This window comes from Athene cunicularia (assembly GCF_003259725.1).
Source record: "Athene cunicularia isolate RWA chromosome 3 unlocalized genomic scaffold, athCun1 chr3_part1, whole genome shotgun sequence".
Lineage (NCBI taxonomy): Eukaryota > Metazoa > Chordata > Aves > Strigiformes > Strigidae > Athene > Athene cunicularia.
Window position 1 is genome coordinate 59,814,238 of NW_020799097.1, and position 21,016 is coordinate 59,835,253.

Genomic DNA, 21,016 nt, shown 5'->3' on the forward strand with positions numbered 1-21,016 from the left:
GTGGCATGGAGCCAACTCTCTTCCACAAGCTGCTTCACTGCACTTACATGCAGTAAAGACTTATGAGCAAAAGTATTGTAGATGGCTTTGAAAAGCAAGACCTATATATTTCAGGAAGCTATTAAATAAGATAATGGCTGAAAAATATGATAAAGATTGGCAATCACAGGCATGGTTTTTTACTTGAAAAATACTGATCTGTCCTTTGTTCCATAAAACTCCCACTACATTACTGATTTCAGTAGTTATGCTTCTGATGGCCCGTTTCATTGAAAGGGAAAGCTTCCACTTTTGTCCAAGAGCTATAAAATACATTTTATATTGCCTTTAATGTAATGCATCCCCATACATGCTCTGTAGATGAACTGAAGCGCAATTTAGGATATCTTTAGGATGTGCAACTTTGACATTAAGTAAATGCAGGAAAAGCAACAAGAAAAACTAATCATGTTTTCAAGATCTATTTTTTTTTTAATACAAAAAAACAGGTTCCTCATATTTCAGGATGAATTTGGGATGACAAGGGCTAAACCAATTTTTTGCTCTACAAAGTTTATGCCCAGTGTTTGTAACCCAAACAAAAGTTTCCTTAAGCAGAATTAACAGTAGGAAGTTCAGAGTTAGAAGACATTGAGGGAGTTAAATAAATTTATGTGGTATCTTAGAAGTAGACAAAGACTTTAAAATCAATGTGTTTGCCTTGTGGCCAAGAAAAATTTTAAGAATAGATGAAATACAGGAGCACAGCACTGAAAGATACCTCCTGGGTTGCTGCATCCACTCCCCTGCTATCATAAACTTTCTAACCCTCATCTTCAAAGTAGTTTCCACAAATACACACAATCTGAATAGGAGGCAGTTATGAACGTTTCATAACTACAGACCTTCTCATTTCTAGCTAAAAATATTCATGTTTAGTTTATCATCATGTTCTTTTGCTAACTTTGTTCCTTATTTCAAATAGGTTTTTTTCTCTCCCTAGTGCTTCTCCTCCCTCCCCCACCCCCAACTATGTTTGTAGAGAGGAATCATATTCCTCTTCAGCTCCTTTTTTTCTAGATTAAAACACCTTAAAGCATATTCTCCTAAATCTCCTCCTTACCTTCATATAATTTCCCCTCCTCTGTTCAAAATTAGGTTCATCTTTCCTGAGCACAGGTAACAGATATTGAAAAGAGCTTCCATCAGTATCTTGCACTTCAGTAGCAGTAAAACATGCCTATGTCAGCTCTCCTAATGCATTCTAGAATAACATTTCGTTTTTTTCACAGCTGGGTGCCATTGGAGATTCATAATATAGCTATGTTCTTCTCATTTGTACCTTGTATCTGACAAAGCCATAGTTTACAGCTGAAATTTCTGTTGTTATTTAGTTCACAACCTTATATTTTCTACTATTGAATCTCATTCCGGTCTGATTACTTCAGATTTGAAGGTCACCCAGTTCATTCTGCATAGCATTCCAATCCTTCTCTACTAAGACTGTCTTTCAACTTTTCCTCATAAGCGTATTTTATCAGTAGACTTCTTTTTTTTTTTTTTTTTTTCCCCCCCCCCAGAATCATTAATGAAAATATTCAGCTGGATTTGCTCTTAAACCCTATAGTCTGACACATACAACTTAAGAAAAAAACCCAAACACCTACATTAATTTATTTCACATCCTGTTTTCCACTTACTTCCAAAGTAAATTCTCAGGCCATAGTGGAATTCCAATTTCTTCCAATTTCTTCAGGCACTACATTTGCTTGTTCTCAATCAAACACTCTTCTTCCTGGATTTGCAATGTCATGCACCAGATCTTTCAAGTTTCTAAACGGTCATTATCTGGCCATTCCAGCTTGAGTTCTTCAGAATGTTTTTCATCTAGTTGTGGTAATTTCTATATGCTTAATTCTGATTGCCATCCTCAAATGTCTTCCTGTTCAAGATCACCATCTTTCAAAAACTGAGGATAAACTTTTACCTTATGTTGGAGCCACTTCTAGATTATTTTAAAATTTGACAGCATTTGAACTGCATGTTGACCCTATACCTTCTTCGCTTCTAGTCTTTTTGACCTATAAGACATTGCTAGATTGTTCGTTGAAGACTTTATGTCCACTCATGATGTTTTGATTGAGATGACCAACCAGTTTGCAGACATTCTTTATCCTCGTCCCCCATTCCTAGATTATAGACTTCTGAAAGTCATAGTGGTTTGGATCTCTAGAAATGCAGGCCTTTATCTGTGACCTTGAGCTCCCTAGAACTTGTTGCCAGTAGGCAACAACGTTAGGATGAAATGCCATCCAAGGACCTATTTCTTTCCATTTACTGAAGGTAATGCTTGAGAATGGCAGTGGTCAGAAATGCACGATTGTAGATCTGACAGCTGCCTCCCTAAACATCAGGGAATCGAGGAATTCTTCAAACCATAAAAACTTCTTGCAAGTGAGAAGTTCGTAGCGATTTGTTTTAACAACCACACTCTGACCATCGATCCATTTCCACTGAACTGATTGCTGAGTTTCTGAACTTCTGAGTACCTGTAACTAATTTTTGCTCCTAACTATGGAATTTTCTCAGCTTTGAACTTCTTTTTGTTCATCTGTGTCAGTGCATCCAAATCTTTTACCACCACTGGACTCTGATAATTTCCAGTATGCTAAGACTAGAAAGTAAAGATTGTTATGAGGAGGATGGAGAAAACTAGATATAAATTTTTCTGAATCTATTGAAAGCTGAGATAATATATCCATTTTCTCCTTGAAGGTAAATATTTGGGGAGGTTAAATTACTATTTATTCCAGAATTAAAAAAAAAAAAAAATATGCCTATTCCTGGCCTGAGGTAACTTAGTAATGATACATAACATAGTTTACAGAAGCAAAGTGTAATTTTTTTCCATGCCTCACTACCCCACACATAACCACTCTTGATTAAAGATCCAAATCTCAGTTCTCACCAGCAAACTGAAGACATCATTGGATTAGAATTGTTTTCATAATTTGCTCTAAAACTACACAATATGTAGATGAAATAGTAATTTGAATTCTAGAAGACAGATTTTAATTTGTTCAATTAAAGTTTTAATTAAAAATACTCAGAAGTAGTCACGTGACCAGGAACTGGTGCTATTTTGGAGAAATCAGTTAGTTGGGAGTCCTGTGCCTATGGAAAGGCAGCAGTACTTTTTAAAACTGAAGATGGAACTGATTCACAGAATCACAGAATCATGTAGGTTGGAAAAGACCTTGAAATGATTGTCATAAATGACCTAGTTCCTTCTGAAAGTGTATATTCTAGTTATGTCGTGTTGCACTATGGCAGAAAGATTTTATTCAGTCCTTGAATATAATATCATATATATACAGCTTTATCAGATAAGAATAATTCAGCTATTCCAAAAATGTAATACATTTACAGTGTACCATCATATATTCCAACTTTCATAACCTTCTTTTCCATTTCTGGCTAAATGCTTCTAAATACATGAGTGGGTTTAGACATCTGTGGGTGTCTTTCACTCTTCTTCTCTCTCCTCCTTCTTCTGAAATTTCCCAATCATTTATTATTCCTAGCACTGTTAAGTCTGAATTCCAAAAATAATATATTTTGAAGTTCTCCAAAAGTAATTCAAATCTAATTTTCATTGCTTGTACTACCTGCTCCTTAATTCTATGAGCAATATACCAAATTATCTTCTGCTGTTTCAAAGGTTCAGTGCCAATTCTTTCTTTCAGGGGGAGGAGGAGGGGAGCAAGATATTTCTTATACTGGATATAAAGACTTCCTCACTTCAGTTATTGTGCTTAAAATTGAGATATAATAAAAGGTTTGGTGAAACATACAACTTTTTCCTCATTTGTTACTCATCATCAGATTAATGGTCCTTTATATTTCACAGCAAGAATAACCAGTGCAAGTTGCAGTCCACTTGCTGATAGAGTTGATGGGTAGATGCTTAAAGCCTCTCTGTTGTTTTTATTTACTAACTTGCTACATAAATATTTTTTTGCCCCTGCAGCTGCAAAAGAAGATGCTATAAAACTGAATGAAACACTCAGAACCCAAGATGAGACCTTGGAGAAGAGTCTTCCAGAACTGCAGAGTGAGGCTGACAGAATGATCGCAGAGCTGAGAAGCAGAGAGCTGAATATGCAAGAAAGAATAGCTCAAGATGAGTTAAAGTGAGTAGAGAAACCTCAGTCTTCAACCTCCCAGTGATAATACCTTTCTCTTATAAATGTGATTGTCATCTTTTTCCAACCAAATTTTCAAGCTGGGGCTTACAGAAATGTGAAGGAAAGCAAAGTCTGATGTTTCATATTTGTTAATACAGCATTTGCATTTTTGGAAATGCTTATGTATGTAGAAACAATCCCTAGGAAATTAATTCTCTGCTCCACAGGTACCAACAACATTTCTAATTGAATTCTAAGCAAATTTTCTCAGTTTGTTTTTAAATTCTGCTTCAGACCCAATGAATGGCATTTGTACTAAAAGGCTTGTCTAGAAGCTTGAGTTTTTTTCTGGAAAACTAATTGGTCTAATAAAAATATTATCTGTCTGCAAAGTTTTTCCAGTAGCATAGGCATTCAAAAGGATGTATTTTGCCATATATAAAATAGTGTAGATCAGAATGTTCCAACTCTGTGGCACGTTTCAGAAGCCCAGGGTTTGGTTATTTAGCTGTCTTTAAAAATGAAAACTAAGTATGTAAATATAATTATATTGGCATCTCTTTATAAAGCATTTTGCAAAATGCTGAAGGTTTAGCGGATACAGAAAAATACTTGTCTTGAAGTTAAAATTCTGGTAGTCTGTTACTTCTGTATTAGTCAGACCAGGCATATTTCTAGAGCTAGGTTTTGCTTAGCACTTCACCAGAGCAAAGTAGCAGGTAATCCAGCTGAGCAGCTATGTGGTCCATTGAAGTTGTGATGTCTCAGAAAACTGTCTGGGATAGAGGTATTCAGGCCTGAAAATGTCAGTTATCAGGTGCGTGCATACTGTAAGGAGACATAAATAGAATACAAGATTAGCTAAGAATTCCAAGCAGTATAGAATCAGATTTGCACTGTCTATCTTACACTTTAGAAACTGTATCATTTTCTGAAAATCCTACCAGTACGGTATTTCTTCCCATAATTCTGACGTTTCTGCTTTTCTCTTCTCTGGAGAAAGGGTATATTGCAAACTTATGTTTCAGCAATGTTTTATTGCTTTTTCTCCTCACTCCACTGAACCTCTTCTGTCCCTTTGCCACTCACACATAGAAATAAACCAGGAAAAACTAGGGATGAGAAAAATGTACCCAAGTCTTTGAAAGTGCTGTCTGCAATTTTAGGGCAGACTGCGGGGAGGCCTTTCAGACAAGGTGTTCTTAGTCCTCAAATGCTACAGCCAACATGAAACTATCAGACTAGCATTAAATAATTTTCTACTCTAGCCCAATAGCTAGAGTAGGAAATGCAGTAGAGCTTTTTTGAGGGAAAGAAATTCTCTCCTTCTTACCATTTGTCCTAAAATGTGCAAAGTGAGTATTTTCATTTCCTGATAAAGGAATACTTTTTATACCATGAATATACTCAGTGATTTCAATGAAAGTTACATGGTTTACTTTAATGATAGGATTACCTCTTTATAGGCAGTCATTGAGATCCAAGACATTTTGGGACTGAACTCAACACAAGGAAAATTAGTCACTGTGGATTACAGGGCAGGAAGAAAAGTTCCCTAGATAATGTTTTCTGAAACTTTTATAAAGTACTGCCTCTTAAAGAAAAATCTCTTAATACTGATTAAATAATATAGTAAGATAGTGGATAGGATACATTCTGCAAAGAAAAAGGCTGAAGAAAAGTTAATCCATCTTAAAACTGTATCTGTGCACACACATGTGTAGTCACTATGCTCACCTGTATTCTTACAGACTCATTTAGAAATATTTACTTTTTGAAATCTCTGTAAGTCTCATGATCACTTTGAAGTAGTTAATAATGGTTACTCTTTGGTTAGATGTCATTTGGCAGTGATTGTATTCTGCTTTCAGTATTTCATCCAAGAACAGAATGACAAGAATCAGTGGATTCTTTTTACCTCTCCTATGTTTTCAGTGAATTCTCAAAAGTTAAATGAAGTATAGTCTTCTTGTTTTCATAGATGGCAAAACTTGTCTTATGTGTGAAGCTTTTTTACCTCATTTATTTTCCTTCCAACTTTTCGAATCATGTCTGCAATTTGGTTGCCTTAGTCAATAATTTCTCTCTAAAAAGAGCTTGTTAAAAATACATGTTTTTGTTCTAAACTGCCTTACTTTTCATACTTATGAAATAAATCTTTCAATATTTTATAACATTCCTACACATTTTCTTAAATGCCATTGCATTGCTATCAAGGGATGCTGTGAGCCAGAATTCTATCTTTCTATTTAGTATGCTGAATAGCTTTATTTGTTTCTGTCTTTTTCTTCTATAAATTTATCTGATGGCTTTGAGCCACTGTGAACTTCTATCATCCAGTTTCCTGTAAAAGCAAACTGCATAACAGCCACACAGTGTTTGAAGAGATGCCTCCTGTTTTTTGACATTGATTGCTGATATTTTCATTTTTGTATTTGGAGAGACATTGGACAGTTGATCACCTTATCCATGCTATCCATGATGTTATAGAACTCATTTCTTCACCAGATAAAGACAATTCTAACTCATCTGTATTAGTTGGGTATTTTAATCATGTTTCATCAGTTTCTAATCTTTCTTTTGTTCCCTTGTACTCATTTTGAGGATCCAGATCATACAGCATTCCAGGTGTTAGGCCAGACCTGTGATTGTTTCTTCTAACACTTCAAGCATTTTCTATATTTTTGTTCTTTTTCTAGGAAGGTAAGCAATGAAATTAACACAACTTAAATGTGCAAGATAGTATTTCAAGAAGTGTGGTGCAGTCCAGTCACAGAGAAATTCTGGTACATAAAACAAGGGATTACATGGAGGAGATTTATTGCCTTGTACTTCATTAGAAAGAGCAGAGGGGGAAAATGCCTAACAGGTTGATAGGGAAGTGTTATCTTTAGAGCACCAATAAAGAGTTTTGAGGTAAACTACTGCACAGATAGGTAATTTGGACAGTGCTATGAGGCAAGGGCATAAAAGGGAAATCCATCTGTCTTGTATTGTTCCTCCAGTACTGCAGAGTCATAAGGGTATCAAAATTTGCCAGAAGTCTAAGACAGTAGCTGCTTATACAAAGAACAATGGAGACATTATGGAAGAAGTTCCAAATTCCTTTCTGAACTTCTTCTATGACAGGATGTCAATACTGGGATTTAATTTTTGATTAAATATTTTGTCCCCAGGAGTTTCAAATTCACAACATGAATGATTTTTTTTTTTTTTTTTATAACCAAAGGCAGGGCAGATGGAAAAACAAATCCATCTCAGAAAATCACAAAGCTAAGGTAACAGTTTGGCTTTCCTTGGCTCCAATTCATATCCTTCATCTAAATTATGCCCATTGACAGCATGTCTTTTCCACCTCTCAGATATTTTTTTGTGTGTGCATTTATTTATGTGTTTATTTTCAGAAGGTTTCTACTGGAACTGACTGTAAGCAGGCCAAACTGCAGTGTTTTTCAGAAAATACAGTTCTTCTTTTCCACAAAGCTTCTTCAGACCCATTGCCATAATGAGACAGGAAAAAAATTTAATCTTTTCCGGGTGAAAGTGCAATAGATTTCTTCTGTAGGTATTATCTAACCTCCCTACAGATTCCTGTTTACTTAGGACTTTTGTTCTGTGCATTTTCTTCCCAAAGGTGAATAGAAAAAACATCAGTTGGAAGGGCCTCTTTTGTTTGTCTTTTCTTTTTTTTTCTGTCCTTGTCATATCATTGTGTTAATGCAGTGGTGTTGCATTACATGAAAGTGATTCAATGGCCTGGTATCATGAGGCAGAGAAATGAGAGGGCATAAAGACTCCAGTACTCCAGTCCTTTAAAACTCAGTGCAGTAACTCTCTGATGATCAAGAAATATTGTATCCTCTGCCAAAAGCAGGCATTTGTAAACTTTCTGTGTTGCCAAAATCTATTAAAAATATCCCAGAATTTATCTTAGATAAGCAAAATTGTTTGGCTACTGGAAGTCATAAATCCAAGCATCCTGGGCGTTGTTTATTTCACAGGAAAGTATTTATGATTTTTGACAATCTAAAGCAGTTTGTCTGCCCTAAGACAGCTTGAAACCAGGCAAATTTACATATCCCCCTCAGTTCAAGGTAGGCAACCACTTTGTGTCACGTGTCACATTAATGTGAATGAAGGAAATCTTTTTGACAAGTTGAAATGGTTCAGAAAAGCTTAAAATGTTTCAGAAAAACCTTGCTTTAATAATGAGATCTCAAGAATGGCAACTTATCAAAAAACAAAAAAAGACAAAATGGTCTTCAGTGGAGAATATTTGAATATTTTCTACTTCATAAATAGGACCTTAGTGGCATTTAAAAAAAACTCTTTAAGAAAGCGCTTAAGAACAACTGTTGTTTCACTTTATTAAGCATGTGTTCTGTTGAAAGTTACTTTGAGATTTAATTTAGAAGTCTGTTTCCTTTGCATGTTATTAAGAATATTCAGATTATTTGGTGTAGGGAATATGAACTCAATGCCTTCATGGATGGTGATGTATTGCAGGAACGCAGAAGATCTTTTGGACAAAGTGAAGAAATTATTTGGTGAGCCTAGTGAGAAAAATGAGGATCTCAAAAATGAGGTCCAGGACAAGCTAGCAAACTACAACACCAAAGTTGATGATGCTCGAGATCTGCTAAGAGAAGCTATGAGTAAAATTAGGGAGACTGATCATTTATCTACAGTCAACCAAAAAAATATGACCATGGTAGAGGTGAGTCCTGACAAGTTGTATGCTTGATTACTTGGGAGTCTGATCAAATTCGAAACTTTGCATGATTAAATCTTGAAACAAAAATAGAACCAAACCAAAAATATTATTAAAATATATCTGATCTAATTAACAGGAAACATGTTCCTCAGAATGAGGAAATGCATTGGATTTTATAAGTAGAATTACTCCACCGTTTTATCAAAATAATATCATCTGCTTTTAAACACTGAGTGGAGGGTGCATTGGATTTAGTATTCTGGGGGAGATTAAATTCCTCCCAATATAAATAGTCATGTAAAATTCAAATCTTGTGCTCAAGATTTAAATAGTATTTCAGTTAAAATCTTTGCTATCATATATTTCCTCCTAGAAAACTTACACTTTCATCTTCCTCTCTAACCCCTGGGAAGAAAACTGGAGGGGGTATGTGGATATTGCAGAGTAATAAATCAAATTCTATCCTCTGTAGTTAGTAGCTGTTATAAACGATCTCCTTCATAGCAGAGGGGTCTGCTTGTGATTCAATTTAAATTGCAGACTTAAAGAGCATATTATACTGTACATTAACAAGCATTTAACCAAGACATAAAGAGCAGAGTCAACCTAATGAAGATAAATGTTTCAACTCTGTTTGTATCTTGATGAGCTTTCACCTCATGTACAGTGATGAGGTTAGAGTTCCGAGACCTCAGTTCTCAGCAGAGATTTGTGGGCTTGATTGAATTAAAGAAATAGAGTGCTGTAAAGAAGTTAGGTGATCTCTGTTCTGTGCATTTTCTTCCCAAAGGTGAATGGATTAATTCACCCGCTGGAAAAATTACCCGCTATCTCAGTTATTAAAATATTGTCTGCATCACAGTATCAGAGTGCGTGAAGGCACCCTTTCCAGCAGTCCTGCCCAACCTGGTTGTTTTGAAGAGTTTTTTGCTTTATTTTGATCCTGGTTTGACCAAGAAGCCATCGCAGCACTCTTAACACCAGAATGCCTTGGTCTCCTATCTGTGATACTCAATAGATCTTCCACAGGAAATTGCCAGTTCCTTATTCAGCAGACTGTCCTTACTACACAATATGCAGTATTTTTACTAGTTTTAGAATCAAGGATCCTAAGGTTGCTCCAAACCATCATCTTTTGTTTTTCATTCACTAGTGAGTGAAACACCAGTGGACATAAATAGGAAAGCAGCAGAATATTTTGATAAATTTTGCCTTGATAGCTGGAGAAGGTAATTGTCAACATGAGAAATGTGCACATCTGGATAAAGATTAAGGTTTCTAACTTCTTTCCGATTCTTTTTTTCAGTAGTACTACAGTCAGTTACCTGTGTTATAGAGCAACAAAACACCTACTGTGTGGGAGGGGGTTACAAAGCTGGGGATGGGAGGAGAAGGAAAAGGTATCTTATAATATGTGCTTTATTGTTGTCACTGTGTTTGCTCTGAAAGCTTGGAGAATTCCAGAAATAGCATTGTGGCATGTTGACAAAATGCAGTCTTGTATTGGGATGCTGGTATTTGAACTGGCATTCCTGTTCTAGTAAACAACTCATATTTTAATTTGTATGAACACATCCTACAGAAAAAGAAGAAGGCTGTAGAAGATGGTAGACAAGATGTTGAAAAGAGCCTGCAGGAAGGGAAGGATATCCTTAATGAAGCCAACAAACTTGTAAATGAAATCAGCTTAGATGTAGAGGTGAGTGTTTTGACATCCTTATCTGAGAGTTAGTACAATGGAGCATCACTATGGAAGCAAAATAGATAATTAAAGTAACACCTGTTTTCTCTTTTTATTTATCAATGTTTGAATATTTGAATTAGAAGAAATCATTTTTCCATTGCTGTAAGGCAGAAAAGGTAATCTGGTATATAAAAATTATTAATATTGAGATTTAAGTGTTTCATTGGATTACATGAAGAGCTAGCTCATAACTTGTCATGGATTCTGCCTTCTTTTATAAACGTGGTATTCTGATTGCAGTAGAGTTTATCTTTAGAACTGCAGATGCAGCAGACCCATTCACAATCTCACTGCGACTCTGTGATCTAGATGTAGATTTATCTGCACAAATACTGTGTGTGCACATCAGAAGGAAACTTCAGAAAATTTGTTGCCTGTGGCAACAATTTTAAGTCTAGATAGACGAGGGAGAGGAGAAGATTGTACTCTCATTTTACATAATGTTTTTGGAAATTCTGCCTTAGAAGTTTTATCAACAGAGTTTGAGATCACTGCCAAAAAAAAAAAAAAAAAAAAAAAAGAAAAGAAAAAAAAAGAAATATCTTTGGTTCTGGAAATATTTCTGTCTTTTACTGAAAATTGTGGTAATGATTGGAAAAATGCTTTTTGGAGAAATGGGAAAGGAAACACTTTGGGACAACTTACTGAAACAGGAATGGGCAGCTCTTCAAAAAGTATAGTTCCTACTAACATACTTTAATAAGCAAAAATACATTGGAGTCACTCAAAGAGTCCTGAAACATGAAACTTATGTCATTGATCAGTTATTATTGTGGAGTACCATGACAATTTAGTGAAACTATGTATGCACTGACATTTAGGAAAGAAATCCAAAATAGAGTTTATAAGCTTTTAAACTGCTGCAGTTCTTAATTGTAAAACAAATCTTCTACTAAGTTCAAGAGAGGCAAGTAGGTCTTGGAATATTTTGTCTCCCTTCTGCTCTCTGGTCCAGCCATTCCTTTAATCTATCCATAGTAGTTTCCTGAAGTCTTAATGGATGGGTAAGTTAAGAGATAATACCTCATAGGGAAAATACATATATATATATAAAGGGCTACAGAGTGCTTACATTCAGCTGCACTTTTTGCCTTTCTTTTCTCATTTTCAGTATGTAGAAGGTGTTGCTGATAAGATACAGCCAATGTCTGATCAGCTGAAGGATAAAATAGACGACTTATCACAAGAAATTCATGACAGGATGCTTCCAGAAAAGGTATTGCAAGCTGAGAACCATGCAGCCCAGCTGAATGAATCTTCTGCAATACTAGATGGGTAAGGCAGCCATTCATTGGTAATGATAAAATCATGAAGCAGGTTTGTAAAATTGCTTGACAGAAATTGAAGAGCATTCTTTTTGGACTTTGGGAGTCTGGGAGTATACAAATAACCAGTGTTCTGTATGAGTATTCGACTATCCAGCTGGTTAATATGTGTGTGAATCTCTTGGAAGCCGTTTCATACGTCTTGTGATGCTTATAGGCTGCATTAACTGCTCACAGTGCCGTCAGACACACTCATGACAGAGTTTAACTTAGCATATGCTCACTGCTATGTTGCTGTGAGAAAAATTGAAGTTATGGTACAGAGTCCACTATATGTTTCATAAACATTTGTTAAAATCAAGCAGTATTTTTAAGATGACCATTTTGGTAGGAGACCCTTATCATGGCACTAATTAGTTTACTGTCAGAAATCCCTCATAGTGACAGACAGTAATCCCTCTGGTGGGTCCAAAACACTCTCCAAAAAAGAGTAGGTGTCATGGGTCAAAATCTTTAAACCAAAGTACAGAAATTTCAGTTTCTGTTTAACACTATCACATTCCTAAATATAAGTGAGATTTGCAATGCCCTTGGTTTATATGACCACAAGCCCTTTCGGAAGAATGATAATTCCTAAATCATCATGAGTATAGTTTTCTGAAAAGAATAGAAAGTAAGGGAGTTTTTTGGTTTGGATTTGTTGGGGTTTTCAGAGGGGAGAGTTCATTGCTCTTTTGTTTTATTGCATTTTTTCATTTAAGAAAGCAAGCCATAAATAGTAAGTGTAATTTGCAACAGTAATACTCAGAAATAGATCATGAATATTCTGCCTCTTGGACCTGTCCCCAGCATAGCTTCAGAGTTTTTATTTTCTCAAAAGGCTACATGAATGAAAAAGAGATACTATTTTTTTAACATCAACAATAAGCTCCTTCTTTGTTGCTGACAACAATCTGCCTGAAGACTTTAATATCCCAAAGACTTGTGAGCAAATGTGTAATGCATTTTTTCTTGTCATCATCTGTAATTTTGAGGAAGAGGCACAGAATTATCTCCAATAGTGTCTGATACTTGTAAAATTATTGGCTTCATATACACCGTACTCATACAACTCTAGATATTCAATCTAATTTATGTTTTGAGGAGTACATAAAATAATGATAGTTGTGGTTTTCTGAGTAAAAAGTATTTGAAGGGCACTGTTTCTAGAAAAATGTGGCTTCTGTAAATGGCATGTGTGTTCTATGATTAGGACACATCAGGTTTGTGGTGCACCTCTGGGCCTAAAGTAGGTGTCTAGTGTCACATCCAACCACAGTACTGAATTTGGAAATAAATATCCAAATACATGGAAAGTTGGCCTGAAGGAACTAAGAAGTATAGAAAATGTAGACAATTGGCAAGAAGTATTTTGAGATAGAGGTTTTAATTATGCTAAATAGACTTTTTTGTAGATGCATGCATGTGCTTCTGTCTTCATGCAGGTTGACAGTTTGGTGTTAAGGAGCTTAAGGTAGTGTTTAAAGTCGCATCACTGTGATATAATAGTACTATGTATACTATCTGATCTGGACATCAACCTCAGTTTCTCAAGATATATATTAAAAAGTGCAGAATCAAGGATATTAAAAATTATATCTAGAAGCAAATTATTCAAAATTAAAATTTCTAATGTGGTTAGATAGATAATTTCAAAGAACAAAGAAATACCAAGGTGCTATCTAATCCTGCATTGGAATAAAGCTGTTTACTTCATGCACTGACATTAAACAGCCATACTTTACAGGAATATGCAGGCTCTATCTGTCTTAGGAATTCAGAAAAATGTATTATCTTCACAACTGGCACTTGGGTGTCTTTCAGTTAATACTAAATTTGCTGAAACATACCATTTCGTCTTATAGGAGAAATTGAGGGAGAGCCCTTTCTCTCTAATCACACCCTGAGGCTTCAAATAGTATATTGATTGATGGTGAGGATGTTCTCTTGAGAGTTAGAACATGGAATAGTTCATGAATTTAACCTAGAAAAAATTGTTTTTTCTGGTATACAAGGAGGTATTAGTATGGGCTTCTCCCTTATCACCTGCTCATGAGTAAACTTCATTGGTATTTGGCAAATTCAGTTCAGGTCTCTCCTAACCAGAAGGGATTTGAACCATATTTCTAAGCAGTACCTGATCTACTAGCTAGATAACTATTCTAGGCTGGGCATTTCTCTAACAGAGCATCACAAAAACTTACTATAGCCTAGTGAGCTGCATCTGTAGTTGAGGAAGAAGATATGCTTTTTCCAGGATCGATGCAGAGGCAGTTCAGTCATGCTGTTTCTGCAGTAGCCTAAAGGGAATCTCTGTCCCTCTATTAACTACATGTGGAGTCCAGGGAGTATACCTTCCATCCCCTTTGTCTTTCCTGTTGAATTTTGTAGAAATTATTAAATACTCATTGAAGTCAGGATTGGAGCCCAGCTGTCCCAGTTCCCCAGAGAATAGATTAATTACTAGGTTAGAAAATGAATTTCCCTTTCTTCCACATGCACTGTCTCAATGACTACATATTTTATTATACAAGCTGGAACAAGCCCAGCAGAACTAATCCCTGCCTCCCTTATATTGCCATACACCTTGATGACTACAGCATTTCCCAGAGAGGCAAAACTCCCAGTTCAAATCCATTCTTGTCCAGTTCAAGTGGGGATTTCATCCCATTTACCCTTTATTCAGGAAAGGCATCACAGGCATCAGGCATAATGTATACTGAGATGTATGTCTTCAGGTTAATTCTGGTGCAGTACTTCTTCATTGAAAATATTTGTATGTATCATACAGAGAGAGTGAAAGAAAAGTGATTTATCCAGCCTGCTGGCTAGAAATTCTCCTGGAACAGGTTAGCTGAGCTCCAGTCCCTGCACCAGGAAATATTATTTATAATTACCTTTTAATCTAATTATAGTTATTAGAATGGAGTATGTCATGCAAATGGAACATCCCATTCAATATGAAGCGTTATTGCTTATGTTTTTCATTTTAGTCAGCAAAATTAATATTTAGGATTTGGTTTAGACAGTGAGATCTCCTCCAAACCTGGCATTTCTGTGTTTGGCAGCTGGACCAAGAAAATAGTTGTTCAGAGAGTCTATTTTAAAACATGCCTGTGATGATACACCATGTTCATATGTTGCAAAATTCATTGAGTTGCCTGGTTCAACACATAACCTATAATCCCACGTTATGAATATATGTTATCTGGACTATAGTGTTAAGCACTACACTATCTTTTCTCAGTTGTCTGATCCATTTTTATCTCACAGAATCTCCTCTTTTAGCAAACTTCGGGTTTTATGTCTTTCTGCACAGATAAAATGTAAATTCCATTAAACATATGATGCCAGAACTCCTGAAAACTCAAGTGTAGCATTGCTCTCTAAAGAAATGTCTTAGAAATACAGGCTGTTTGGTTTGAAAAAGTAGGATACTATATTCTGCTGAGCTCTGATAGCAGGTTTAATGGTGTGTTTACTTTTCCCATCCCAACAGAATCCTTGCTGAAGCCAAGAACCTCTCTTTCAATGCCACACTTGCTTTCAATGCTTATACTAACATCAAGGATTACACAGATGAAGCTGAAAAAGTTGCCAAGGAAGCCAAGGCTCTTGCAAATGAAGCTATGCAAGCGGTAAGAAAAATAAGTAAATTGGGAAGAAAGCTTAGATTTTCTGTGGAACTGTGCTACACTTTATCTCAGATCCATGTTTTGCTAGTTTATGACTTTATTTAGAGACCCCTGCCACCATAGGTTCTTGTATTGACATCAGAAAGCTATGCCCCTGTCAGAGCTACATGCACCTTTAGCCTACACCCCCATTTGTTCCTACCTTCTGTTCCTTATTTTTCTTTCCCTTTTTGTTTACTATTCTTCCTCCCTCTGTCTTCTGCCATTCAGGCTCTGTCTGTGGCTCAAGCCAACAGCATTAAGTCAGGACTCTAGGTCATTTGATAATTAGTAAAGCTAGTTGATATTTAACAAATATTTTGCACACATCCAAAGAACTCCACACCTTAATTAACTCTTCACCCTCTAGTTCCATGAAAATGCTCAAAGGCACTTCCCTGTATGTAGGATGAACTGCATGCACCTGGCAGAATTCTGGAAATGGAGAATCGTAGGAGGAGAGTGGAAAGTTTTATTCATAGAAACATACAGCTTCTTTTGTGAACTCTGCCGGTTTTCTTATTCTCACTATGAGGTAGTGCATGCAAATTTTCAGAAGAAGCAGAGAGAGCTTTTAAAAATAGGACTGTAAGGTAAAGCCAGCTCTCCAGCCTGAGTCATAATGAGGAACTTGGCTCCTTAATGCATAGACGGTGAGCAGAGAATGGTCTGAGCATAGCCAGAATTATTTTTTATGTCAAATATCAGAGTTAAAAGCTAATTTCTGGAAGTCAGTCAGAGAGCAACTGATGTGCATTTCACAGACACACAGAAACACAAGGAAATGACAATATAATATGAAATAGTCAGACCCTATGTTTGATGCAGAAACATATAGATGAACATAGTTACAGTACTTGTACCTGAATAAAGTAGCTTGCAGAGAGCTACTTCAGTTGAATGGATTATGAGAATAACAAAAGGAATCACATGCTGTGAAGGCCTGTATATGAAGTGATCTAACCAACTGCACAAAAATTTTAATATTTTTAGTCTGTTTACATTGTCAATTTCTATTTCAAATAACACTAATTACTGTATTTCTCTCTTGATGAAAAAATTTCACCTCATGCATTAGTATGCACTAGTTTTCTGTAAATAGTTATTTGTTTCACTGGGAACTCCTAATTACACTGCAGAAGTAAATAAGGAGCTGTGGATTTTTTTTCTTCTCATTGGGATTTAATACAGATAGCTATCTTTTGCTCCTTTGATGACTCACAGTGATTAGGGCAGGCAGCTGTTTCAGGGGTTGAATAGGAAAAAATGACACACAGCAGTCAAGAAACAAAGCAAGCAATTACAATATGGCTACAAAAGGGTATATATCAAATGGTGAACTGTCTGATTATACGATGGAGGGAAACTGGATAGGTAATTTGAAAGGGAAGGAGGTGAAGATGGACAACATGATGTAAATGGAGGCAAGTGAGTAGCAAGGAAAGAGACTGAGATATTAAGATGAGGTTTTAAGCATCTCCATTGCATGTATTCGTTAGAGGGAGCTTGGATTTTTGTTATGAGCTGTATATGTGTAACAGGGATCTAGCTAATAAAGAAAAAAATGCAGGGAGCTGCTGCCTTTTAAATGTAGTTGATATAGAGTAGAGGTAATCAGTGGTTTACCATCAAATTGCTGCAGAGCAAAGTGGATTTTAACCATTATTTTGGTAAATGATCATGTCAGGATTTCAGGCCAGATTCTAAAGCTATGTTAATTATGAAGTTCAATCATCATTTTGCTATTCTATTTTTCTGGTTTTATGCAAAGTCTGTTGAAGGTTTGTTCATCCTAAGTGAAGAGCTTAACTGCTAAGAAGGTAAAACATGCTCCCTCTTTCTGCACAACCCAAGGAACTTGCTTTTAGCTGAGCTTCAGCATGAGAGTGGGTGTGCACTTTCACTCAGAGCTCTCTGGAGCTCAGTGGTTCGAGCACTCTCCTTGAAGGCAGCATTTGTGGATTTAAGCCTTCTCAGACTGAGAAGCTCCTGGAAACTGTGTCCCCTCCTTTCTGAGAAGGTGCTTATTGGGACCCTGTGTAGAAGACAGAGAGCATGTCTTTCCCCTCCTTTTGAAAGATAGAGTCATGTTCTGTCTTTATGAGAGCACTTGTGGGTGCCTTGTCTTCTGTAAAAGACTGATCTCCAGCTGCTAGCTGATAATGGAGAAAGTGCTGAGGCTCATGTGTATCCCGGAGCCTAGCCCTTCCCATCGACCGATTATAATGTTGAGGCAGGGGGAGAAAGGTTTTCCAACAGCAGGAAGCTTGTGCATGAACTAGAGAGAGTAGGGACAGGATTGAGTTTTAGATTCCACCTGCACATCACTGGCACAAATAATTTACAAGAACCTTAGTGATATCTCAGGGTTTTTTTGTTTCTTGGTTGTAATGGGAAAATTATTTTGTTTTAAAATTAAGCTATTGTTGCTAAAAGCAAGAACAAAAAGATGCTTAAAATCCATCATGATTACAGGGAGCCTGATAAATGACTGGGAAAAGGGTATTAAAAATACAACAGAAAAATTCCTCCCAAGGTTTTTATGATGGATTTGCTCTTCCCTTTAAAACAAAATGAATTTATCACAGATGAGAAATCTCTAGCATTCAAGCAGCTTCAAAATCCCATTACTTAGCCAAGGCAGTAACTGACTGAAGAGAGGAATCATGTTAATAAATACAGCTTGTATCTCACAGATCAGAATCAGAGTCTTATGATACATCTTGAAAAAGTGTGATTATTCTTAGGCTTTTTAGAGAGTGCTTATAGACTGGTCATCGTGACCCAGGCTTGCCACAAGCACACAAACTCACCTCACACAAAGCTAGAAAATGTTTGCTTTTTTCGTTATTGACCTGATATCTCATGAACCACAAGAAAAACTAGCAAAAATAGTATGTTTTACATCAGATGTCTCGATTAAAATCTTCTCTTTTCAGAATTATTCTAAAATAAATATAAAATATAGTTTTTAAGCAGTACAAGCGTATTTGTCTCTGAAGAGGCTTTTCTGGTATTAACTCTATGCTGAAATCTGTTTCTGACTAACTGTCAGCACATATGGAATTATTGTCTGTGATTTGATGAACTTGTGTTTGCATTGTAAATCTGGCCTTCCAACTTCATTTTATTGAATATAAACTGCTTTAACGGCCATTCAACCATGCCTAGTCATTTAATAATAATAACAATCTTTATTTTTTAAGTCCCTGGTCACAGTTATCATACCCTGGATTCTGTTGCTAATGGGAAAAGAAATACAAAGTATTATCTGATTTGACAGGTGCATCTGCCTCAAAATCTGGCCAAACATTGTTCCTTCAGGAGCAGGCTTTTGCTTAAGTGGATAGTCTTTTATTTCTTCTGGGTTTATATGTATTTTTCAATTACCAATGCTACTTGTATTAACTGATACAGAAAATATATAAGAAACTAATTTTGTTCATCTTCCTAATGTACAGTTTCTGTTGATCTTGAAAGGAATTTATGTACATAGCTTAATATTTCAGGTGAGCTTGGAAATATGACGGTCATATGGGCTTTCTTAAAGTCACTTAGCCTAGATGAAAGCTAAGCATACATTTACATCCTGCATGAATACAAAGGATCTTTAATAGCTATAACCCTGTAACATGGTCACATATGCCATGAGATATGCTGTAACAAAAAATTTGGTTATGAATTTTGAAAGTATTCAAGGTGCTTCTTAAGATTTTTAAAAGAAAAAGAAATGGGAAAATCCAATATATGGTTTTTACAGTGTCATTGAAAAACAACAAAGATTCAGTAGCATGCGAAATATCACCTCTGGGCTTGCTCATTATATAAATAATGAATAGCAATAATAACTGTGTCATTTAATTGACACAGTTAATTTTTGAGTATATGTATCTGCCATGGAAAATGAAAAGTAGCTGCTTCTTAATTACATACTAGTTACAAGGCTATGACCCATGACTAATGTAGAATGTTATCTGACTGTCAGGAGTATTCTCAAAGAAATGTATTCAGTATGATGTGTGACCTGAGTTCAGTCTTAGAAACTGAACAGTAAGTGATTCAGAACCTAGAGCATTTCCTACCAACTGAAAATACTAATCTAATTTAGAAAAATCCTTCTATCTATTGATCAGTCACTGCACTGAAGATATGAGATGGATGTTTTTCAAAAGAAAGATCTTTAAGTAGCATGATATGATGAAGGATGGTTATTTAGTAATAAAACTCAGATTAACTGCAGTTTGCCCTTCTTTTTAAACTCTGTTTCTCTTATATTTTATTTACTGACCTAGCAATTACAATTCTTGAATTTAACCACAAAGGAATATTTGTTGTTGGTATTAGAATTTGGATCATCAGATGCCCTCTAGCTTCTAAAGTTACTGTAGCTGCTGTTAGGGATAGATACTGTATTGCAAGGTGGTGTGTCCATAGCTAGAGGGAGAAACCCATGTTTAAATTGAAATATCTTTTTCTTTGTGTGCTTTGGACAAAGTTTTCTTTTGGTTTGTTTTTGTTTTTGTTTTTTCCTCTAGAGTCAAACCTATTTCTTTAACACTATAAACATTTCCTCTTTTAATTAAAGTCATCACTGGTATTCCAAAGGAGATTTGGCTTCATGTAAAAACAAAAGGAAATGTATTAGAGACATTTATTTTTTTTTCTGTCTCTTGTAAACCATTATAACAGCAATGGAATATAATTCAGAGCACAGTGACATACACTGAAAATTTAGATAACTGTTCACTTAGATCATCTTCATATAACTTTTATGACTTCAGACTTCCCTGTATGTATGATGCTGCTTGTTTGTCTACAGACATCTGGCCCTCAAGGATCATTGAAGGATGGTGCCAGGAGTTCTCTTCAGAAAAGCTTCAGGGTCCTTAATGAAGCCAAGATGTTAGAAAATGATGTCAAAGGTATGTGCCATCTGTGACGTTCAGGCCCATTAAATACAAGAAAAACATTGAGAGATTGCTCTGCTTCCAATATGAAGAAGCTATGATCAGTAGGATTGGTAGAATTCATTTGAAATGGAACACTGTATCAGTGAAAAAGATTCTCCTGGTTTGAGTCCAGACATTATTTGGGGATGCTTGTCCTCTCTGAGTGTTTAGTGGACAGGAAGGATGAGGAGGGTGGAGCCTTGCTCTTCTCTTGCTAACTACAGTAAGGGCAAGAGTAAGTGGGGAGGAGAGAGGGATGGAAATACTGGTTCCGATTTACTACATGCTCTCGCATAATATTATTACAAAAAACAGCATAGCATTAAATTTTTATTCTTGTCAATACAGAAGCAGGGTTTGCAATGCCAGTCAAAGATACCACATCTCTTCAGGATGCTTATGGGATTGTGCCAGAAAAGGGAAGCATGGGGAGGTAAAATGAAGGTGTTTGCCAAACAGAGAGTA

The 21,016-nt window shown here is 35.9% G+C and overlaps 1 protein-coding gene across 1 annotated transcript in view; it reads left to right on the top strand.

Annotated features, from left to right (window-relative positions):
* The window catches only part of LAMA2 (laminin subunit alpha 2), a 303,552-nt gene that overhangs the window by 217,240 nt on the left and 65,296 nt on the right, over positions 1–21,016 (top strand). The window contains exons 37-42 of the mRNA XM_026844883.1: positions 4,010–4,172; positions 8,673–8,883; positions 10,463–10,579; positions 11,736–11,899; positions 15,428–15,566; positions 20,422–20,524. Coding sequence (XP_026700684.1) covers positions 4,010–4,172; positions 8,673–8,883; positions 10,463–10,579; positions 11,736–11,899; positions 15,428–15,566; positions 20,422–20,524 — 897 coding nt within the window. The remainder of the gene's footprint in view (positions 1–4,009; positions 4,173–8,672; positions 8,884–10,462; positions 10,580–11,735; positions 11,900–15,427; positions 15,567–20,421; positions 20,525–21,016) is intronic.